Source organism: Propithecus coquereli, unplaced genomic scaffold, assembly GCF_000956105.1.
Source record: "Propithecus coquereli isolate 6110/MARCELLA unplaced genomic scaffold, Pcoq_1.0 Scaffold438, whole genome shotgun sequence".
In the NCBI taxonomy this organism is placed as follows: domain Eukaryota; kingdom Metazoa; phylum Chordata; class Mammalia; order Primates; family Indriidae; genus Propithecus; species Propithecus coquereli.
Window position 1 is genome coordinate 853491 of NW_012150152.1, and position 8846 is coordinate 862336.

Sequence of the window (8846 nt, forward strand, 5' to 3'; positions counted from 1 at the left end):
AGGGCACCCAGGGAGTAACAATGATGTAGAGACACCTGTCCCACTCAGGTAGCAATGATGTGAGGATGTGAGGGTACCTGTCCCTCTCAGGTAGTATGATGTGGGAGCACTTGTCCTGCCCCAGGTACCAATGATGTAGGAGCACCTGTACCCCCACGCCCAGGTAACAATGATGCTTGCAAGCGGCACCCAGCTCATCCATCTCAGTGTCATCCTGAACTCCAGGTAGCAATGATGTGGGCAACCTGTCCCCCCTCAAGTAACAACGATGTAGTGGCACCTGTTCCCTTCCGGTAGTAATGATGTAGAGGTCCCCATCTCCTCCAGGTAGCAATGATGTCGGGGCACCTGTCCCGCCGACGACGCCAGGGCGTGGGGACACCTGTCCCCCTAGGGCCGTGCCAAGCCCCGCCCCCGCCGCGCGCGCCCCGCCCCCGCCGCGCACCCCCCCGCCCCGTGCACGCGCCGGACACGCGCCCCCTCTGTCCCTCCCTCGCCCGGCCCCGAGGGGTCGGCGCGGGCAGCCCCCTTACCCGCGCGGCCCGCGTCAGGCTCAGGTCCTTCATGACCTCCTCGAAGGCCGCCGTCTCCTCCGCCTGCTTCTGATTGTGCAGTGCGATCTTCTCGCTGAATTTCCGCGGATTGTTCGAAGTCGCCATCTTCTCGCCGCCGCCGCCTCCACCTCCTCCTCCACCTCCTCCTCCTCCTCCACCTCCTCTTCGCCCCCCCACTCGCCCGGGCCACCGCGCAAGCGCCGGCCGGGCCCACGGGCGGCGCGCAGTGCGCAGGCGTGCCGGCGGTCGTGAACACGGCGCAGGCGCACGAGAGCGGCGCGCGGCGCGCGGCGCGCTTGCGGCGGCGCATGCGCGCGCCCAAGCAGCGCGTTCGGGGCACCTGGGGAGGGAAAGGGGGAGCGAGTGGAAATTTCTGCGCAGGCGCAGTGGTCTGCCGCCTGGCCCGCTGGACAGTGGCCGTCTCGCTGTTGGGCAAGGTTCGCGAACGGGCTGGGCTGTTGGAGCCCCTGAGGGGGAAACAGCCTGAGCCAGACCCTCCCAATCCACAAGGGTAGGGCTGGGCACCCCCCAAGGACAGGTAGCACCCCGAGGCTGAACCTAGGCTGGGACTCAGAGCTCGGAGACCAGTCCATGGCATAGACCATCAGTGCGTGCATTCATTCCTGAGTATTTACTGAGCACCTAGTATGTGCCAGGCAAACTGGGATACAGGCATGAACAAGGAGAGATGTGGCCTCTGCTCTCAAGCGGTGCACAGTCGGAAAGGGGTAGACACAACCTACAAATAAATGACCAAGAGCATTTCGGATGGAGATAAATGTGATGAGGAAAAAAGACAGACCGTGGGCTGGCGGGAGAGCTACACGAGGGAGGGGCGCCGCTGCAGGCACCACAGTCAGGGAAGGGGGGGCATGTGACCTGAGGCCTGAACCCCAGTCCATAAACCTGGAGGTTGTCTTTAACAACTTTCTTTTCCTGTCCCCTCGCATTGGACCAGGTGCTGTTCTTCGGATGCTTAAGCACAAAAAACCACAATTACAGAGGTTCCGCGTCCTCCCTCCGTATTTCTCCAGTCCTGTCTTGTTTGAGGATCCCTGTTTTGCCACAGGGCGCTGCCAGAAGCCTTCAGAAATCCCACCTAGACCCAACTGTGAAAGAGGGAACGGGGTCTCCCCAGTGGCAGGTGAGTAACCCGGGAAGCGGGAAGGGCTCTGACATCTAGCTGTCCCTGTCCAAGGAGAGGGACCTTCACCATCAATAGTGAAAGTTTACATTCAGGAGGCTGCAGGGATTTGAGAGTGTGAGGGGGGTGGGAGCTAGAAGGTCAGCTGGAGGAATTCAGGGAGACTCCAATTGCTCACCACACGTTTTATGACAGTGAGGGATGGCTGGAGAGGATGCGACAGAGAGTATACAGGGAGGACACCAACATTTTCCATGCATGCTTCTATGCACACTTAACAACAGTTTAATAAAATGTCCGTATTAAATATATGTAACACATAGATTTTCATCTGCAGTATCGGGCACTGCCACTGCTCTGTTTTATCTATCTTGCTCAAATGATTTCGAGCACTTTCATGGACTTCTACACTTTTTGCCTACTCCCCCCTCACCTTTTTGGTGCCATCAACCAACTTTAGGAAACACTGGTTCTGACTTTCAGTCGTTGAGAAGTGGGTAGGGCTGTTCTCACCACCCCCTCTCACCACAAGCACCTCTCCCTAAGGTAGAAGCCTTGGCCAATCAGCACAGCCCATTGCTCTGGCCATCACAATTGGTTCAGGACAGGCATGTGACCCAATTTGCCCAATGAGATGCAATCTGGAACTCTTATTTGAACCATGGGAAAGAGACGCCCCACGGTTTGCTTGGGCATCTGGTTTGAAGGATACCACAAGTCTGCACTGACAGAGGCCACCATGCAGAGAGCTAGGCTGAGAGGGTGAACCCACACAGAGGAAAACAGAGCCAAAGGGTAGAGAGACATGCCCTGAGCTCCTGGATCCAGCCTTGCCTGAAGGTAGACACCCTTGCCTTTTCAGTTATAGGATCCAAAAACTTATTCCCTTTTTTGCCGAAGTCATTCTGAAGTCCATTTTCTGTTCCTGTCACCAACTGAGGCTGCAGTTTCTGTGAGTCAGGTGTGACAGTGGGCCTGCTCCATATGTGGCTTCTAGTTCTTGCCACCATGCAGTGAGGTCAGAGAGGAAATAGAGACAGAGTGCAGGGACAGCAGCTGCCCAAGGCAAGTTAAGCACCACAGCCAGGGTTAGAACTCAAGCTTCACGGCAGAGCTCAGCTTCCTTCCATACACTGGGTTTCGCAGGGTTTAAATGAAATGTGTCAACTGCCCAGCTCATAAGAAGTGCTCGATAGACCAGGCGCAGTGGCTCACACCTGTAATCCCAGCACTCTTGGAGGCCAAGGCAGGAGGATCGCTTGAGGCCAGGAGTTCGAGACCAGCCTGAACAAGAGTGAGACCCCGTCTCTACTAAAAATAGAAAAATTAGCCGGGCATGGTGACGCATGCCTGTAGTCCCAGCTACTCAGGAGGCCAAGGCAGAAGGATCGCTTGAGCCCAGGAGTTTGAGGTTGCTGTGAGCTAGACTGACACCACGGCACTCTAGCCAGGGCAACAGAGTGAACTCTGCCTCCAAAAAAAAAAAAAAAAAGAAGTGCTTGGTAAGTGCTGGTTAGCCTGGTCGCTTACATGTATCTGTACTAAGCCAGTTCTGGACAGAAAGATGGAGGGGAAAAGATTTGAGAGGTGACGGGTCGTCGGGTCACAGCAAGAGGCCATACCTGCACGTGCAGAAGTGAGAGTCTAATACTGTCCCTACCGGCCTCCATTCACCCCATGCCCTGGCGTAACTTGATCCATCCTAAACCCTGGTGATGAGTCAGAGGAAGCAGCCAGCCTGCTCATTGCACAACGGCCGGACAGCAACCGAGTCCTTCTCCTTGCTCCACTGACCCCAGGCCCAAGGGGGGGCGAGGCCACAGCGTCCTGTGACCCAGGCGGAATCCAGCCCTGCGGTTTTTGCTTTCTTCCCTCATCAAAGGGAGTTGCTGCCCGCTGTGCAGTCCAGTGATGCTCCTTGCAGCTGCCCATGGTCTTTGTAAACCAGGGCAGCTCCCACACTCCCATCACACGTAAAAATCTTCCCTCCTTCCGACAGCCCCCGGGGCCCACCATGCCAGCCGCGGCAGCCTCCTTGCTCCACTTCCAGAGCGCTGCGTGTGCGGTTGCCTCCGCCTGGATCACTCTGCCCCCAGATTCTTTTGTGGCTGGCACCGTCTCCTCTTTCAGACTTCACCTTGAGAGTCTATCCGAAGTGGCCCTCCAGTGTCTTGCCCCGTGACCCAGAAACAACCCATTCTCTTAAGACAGCTGTTTATGGGGTCCTGTCTGATCCCCTGTGGACTAAGCTGAGATCAGAGGCTAAAAGTATGTTCACCTTTCCCAAACGTGCCAAGAGTGAGCTGGAGTTCCCCGTGCGACATGGAAAGGACACAGATCATGTGATTCCTTCCTCTTAAGGCTTGCTCTCTATCCCCAGAAGGTTATGAGCACTTTCGGCCTCATTTTATAGTTATCTGTGTTCATTCTGTTCCCCTGGGTCCCCAGAGCTAACATAAGACTAGGCACAGAGGGGGCAGGGTAGTAGAAAGTGTTTGTTAAATGAATTTATTTTCTGCCTGAGAAACTCCTACTCATCCCTCAAAATCCACCTCAAATGTCCCTTCCTCCAGAAAGCCCATTCTGACCTCCAAGGAGAGCTGGGTTCCTCCCTCTAGGTTTATGCAGCCCTGGCTCACTCTCTGGTTAGCCCTGATCCCAAGGAGCTGGAAGTATCCAATTATTGAAGAGCTTCACTTGAGTTACAGAGCATATCTTATAAACTGCTTCCCACTGCCCCCAGTATCTGGTCTCCTCTGCTCCATAGCTTGGCCTGGCTCCGTTTGTTCCCTGCCATCTTCCCCAGCATCATCTCCTACCCTTCCCTTTCTCACACTCACCACTCCAGCCTTGCTGCGTCCTGCCTCAGGGCCTTTGCACAGCCTGTTCCCCCTCCTTCTTGAAATGCTCTTTCCCCTGCATCCAGGCCATAGCATTCCTGTACTTTAAGCCTCTAAAACAAGTTAATAAAAACGTAAACTCCTTCATATCCACCTGGATGACAACAACAAAAATATATATATACACCTAAACTCCTGAGAGTTTCTGTGTGGTCCAGCACGGCTGTGTGACAATGAGAAATTGTCCTCACTTCTCTGAACCCTGATGCCCTCCTTTGCTAAATGTGGATAGTGACGCTCCTCATAGCAGGCCCTTGGGGAGATTAAACAGATAACGTGCGGAAAGCACTTAGCTCGCGCCTGCCTCCTCACAAGCTCTCAGTAACTGTTAGGAAAGCAAAACACTACCTCATGGGCCTTAGTTCTTACGCTTTGCTCTCCTGCTCTTCCTTATATGGGATCTTCCTTGATTTGAGGTACCCACATCTTGTGGAGGTGAATTAGGGCCATTTGGTGCCAGGAGGCAGAGACTAAAACCATCCAGGGCTCATCTTTGACTTCCAAACCATCTTCCCTCATCACACAGGGTTTTATTTTACTTTATGTTTTTAGAAACAGGGTCTCGCTTTGTTGCCCAGGCTGGAGTGCAGTGGCTTCATCATAGCTCACTGCAGCCTTGAACTCCCGGGCTCAAGTGATCCTCTCGCCTCAGCCTCCCAAGTAGCTGGGACTATAGGCACGAACCACTGTGCCTCGCTAATTTTTAACATTTTTGTAGAGATGGGGGTCTCACTATGTTGCCCAGGCTGGTCTCGAGCGATCGTCCAGCCTTGGCCTCTCAAAGTGCTGGAATTACAGGCGTGAGCCACTGCCCCCAGCCAGAGAGAGTTTTAAAAGCAAAGGAAGAGCCAGGTCCAATCATGGAGAGAGAGGAAAGGACCCCATGGAAGCCAGAAATGGCAGACATGAGCCCACTCTTTACAATGAGGTGATGAGGTTACATGTGGACCCAGAGCCCTCATCCTCCCACCTGGGCCTGAGTGTCTGTGGGGGGTGGGACAAGGCTGACTGCCAGAGAGGACATCGAGAGGCTGGGGCCAGCCAGGCAGGCAGGGGACTCAGGGGCTGCTCTGGGAGACAGCCAATAATCTGCCTCCTTCTGTGAATCACCTTCGCTGAAAGACGTCTGGGGTAGGGTCCCAAGGACACCCACAATGTCCCTGAACCTTGGCTGAGCCCTTGCTGATCCCCTCCCTGCTGTCTGAGAGCCCAGGACACTCACAGCCCTGACAAAAAAGAAGGCCAGGCGCAGTGGCTCAAGCCTATAATCCCAGCACTTTGGGAGGCTGAGGCAGGAGGATCACTTGAGGTCATGAGTTTGAGGCCAGCCTGGGCAACATAGCAAGACCCATCTCTGCAAAAAAAACAATAAGATAATTAGCCAGGCTGGGTGCAGTGGCTCACGCCTGTAACCCTGGCGCTCTGGGAGGCCGAGGTGGGAGGATCACTTGAGGTCAGGAGTTCGAGAGCAGCCTGAGCAAGAGTGAGACCCCATCTCTACTAAAAATAGAAAAAAATTAGCTGGGTGTGGTGGCGTACGCCTGTAGTCCCAGCTACTTGGGAGGCTGAGGCAGGAGGATTGCTTGAGCCCAGGAGTTTGAGGTTGCTGTGAGCTAGGCTGACTGATGCCATGGCACTCTATCCCAGGCAACAGAGCAAGACTCTGTCTCAAAAAAAAAAAAAAAAGATAATTAGCCAGGCATGGTGGCGCACACCTGTAGTCCCAGCTACTCGACAGGCTGAGGCTGAGGCAGGAGGATCACTTGAGCCCAAGATTTTGAGACCAGCCTGGCAACATAGTAAGACCCAGTCTCTAAAACAAAAAAATGAAAAAAAAATTAGCTGGGCGTGGCGGCATGCACCTATAGTCCCAGCTCCTTGGGAGGATCATTTAATCTGAGGAGTTCAAGGCTGCAGTGAACCATGATTGTGCCACTGCACTCTAGCCGGGGCAATGCAGTGAGACCCTGTCTCAAAAAAAAAAAAAAAAGATATCCCCAACCTCCAGGGGCCAAAGGAGAAGTAGAGCTTTTCTTTTTGGTTGCCCAGGCTCTAGGTCCCCATCCAAGTTTGAGAGTCCCCATGGGGGAAGTCAGTCCTCCACTAACAAGAGAAGCCCCCAAGCCAAGGGTGACCAATGGAACTGTCAGCCCCTGTTCCCCACCTGTTCCTGTGTCCACGCCCCTGCCGTTCTTTCCTCAGGTGGGGGCTGTTTCCCCACTTCTGACCGTGGGCTCAGCCACATGGTTTGCTTGGCCAAAGACTCCTGGGCAGGAGCAACAGCGTGTGAGTCCTGAACCAAGACCTTGGGAGCCCTCATGAGACTCCTCTTGTCTGCATGCACCATTGCAGGAGGATGTGGCCTGACTGCCGGGCCCAGGAGGGTGCAGCAGAACCTTCTCCTACTCCACAGCCTTCCACCCGGGAGCACAGCTGCCCAGCAGAGGCCAGCCTGGAATAGGAACCCCCCAGCAGACTCATGGACATGTGAAAAACAGACATTTATTATTGTATGCCATTGAGACGTGGGAGTGTTTGTTACGCAGCAGTGGATAATACACTGACGTTCTAACTTTCCCTGCTCCCTGGGCAGCTGGGGTATTGGCGTGGGATGTGGGATGGGCCAAAAGGATGTTTCCACTCAGGCACAAGTGGTACAAAGAAACAGCGTCAGGGCAGGACCATCTGGTTTCCAGGGGCAGCTATGGCTGAGTGCCCAGGGCAGATGGCAGTGCCAATGGAGGCATCTGGATTCTGCGGAGGTGGCAGAAGTGTCCTCTGGCATGATTTCAGCTGAGGGCCTGGCTGTCTCACCCCTTCGATTGCTATTGTTTCTTCAGCCTGGCTTTCTGGCCTTCCTGCCGCTCCTGCGAGACACCAATTTTCCAATACATGCTTTGGCTATTTAAATCGGCCAGGGTCAGTTTCTGTTGCTTGCAAATAAAAACCCCTGACTTACATAAGATGGGGAGACTCCAGCATTTGTCACATTTATATTATAGTTTTGGAACTGTTTGGTTATAAGCATCAGAATAACTGACCACCAGTGTCTTAAGAAGTGCAGATGTTATTTATCGTAACAATGAGTTTGGAGGTCAGAGGTGCTAGGATGCAACTGGTGGCCCCATGGTTTCAGGGATCTGGGACAAGGCATTACTGTGCCTCTCTTAACTTGCTCCTCATGGCCACAAGATGGCTGCAGAAGCTCCTGGCATCGTGTCCTCATAAAAAGCAGTAAAGGTGGGAAGGGGGCAATAAGGCCTCTCTTGTCCCGAAACACCCGACCCCTTAAAGCTTGCTGGCCAGAGCTGGGAATTGTGCCCAGATTGAAAACAACCCCAGCAAAAGGCGTTGCCAAGAATGGCTCGGCTGAATCTTAACCCCCGAGGCTGGGCACATTGTTGCTGGCACCCAATCAGGGTTCTGTTGGTGAGGGAGGAACGGCTGCCAGGCTGGCCACAAGAATGACAGGAGGAAAGAATTAAGTGGGGGCCCTCCTGCCCCCAGAGTCCACACGCAGATAGCACCCATGGACACTGTACAAAGCAGGCTCTGCTCTCACCTCCCCACTCCGGAACCTCTTTTGTGCAACAAACATTTGGGCTGTGCCTGCTCCGTGCCATGCACCGTGCTAGGCACTGGGCTGCTGGGACCCACGGCCGGGTGCCCCTAGGAGAGCCATGCGCCAAGGCCCCACCATGCAAAGCGAACCTCCAGGGCCCGTGAGAACGAAGGAGCTAGAGCTGCTTTCTCAGAGACGGAGCCAGGGGCCGGTTTCCAAGCTGGCCAGGTCCGGGGCGGATTCCCACCTCACATGGCTCCCCGGAGGCCCCCTTGGCCCTGCTTGTTGCGAGGCCCCAGAAGTCACACTTGGCCTCCCTCTCACGGCTGCATCCGACTGTCCTGAGAGACGGCGTTTTCCCACAGCCCAAGCCCAGGTGCGAGGGAGGCGGCTGCGGCTGCGTCCAGGCCTCTGCAAGGAAGCGGACTGTTTCCCAGCTCGGGGAGCTGCAGGGCTTTAGACCCCTCCAGGGCGCTAGGCAGGGTGGGCCAGGCTGGTCCGGGGTTGTGTGCGTGCATGTGTGCATCTGGGTGAACTCGCATTTACCCGTGTGCAAGCGAGCACGTTACAATGCGCATGCCCGAGTGAGCACGCGTGTGCAGGCACGCAGTGTGAGCACGGCCGTGTGAATGCGCTGCAGCACAGGCGTGCAGGTGTCTGCTTGAGCGTGTGCGAGTGTGCACAGG

General features: G+C 55.0%; 1 protein-coding gene across 1 annotated transcript in view; it reads right to left on the reverse strand.

The window, feature by feature from the left end:
- CRTC1 (CREB regulated transcription coactivator 1) overlaps positions 1-664 on the reverse strand; it is a 66861-nt gene extending 66197 nt beyond the window's left edge. Inside the window, exon 1 of the mRNA XM_012654109.1 lies at positions 534-664. Within this exon, the coding sequence (XP_012509563.1) occupies positions 534-659 (126 nt within the window). The 5' untranslated portion in view covers positions 660-664. The remainder of the gene's footprint in view (positions 1-533) is intronic.
- Between the last annotated feature and the right edge of the window lie 8182 nt (positions 665-8846).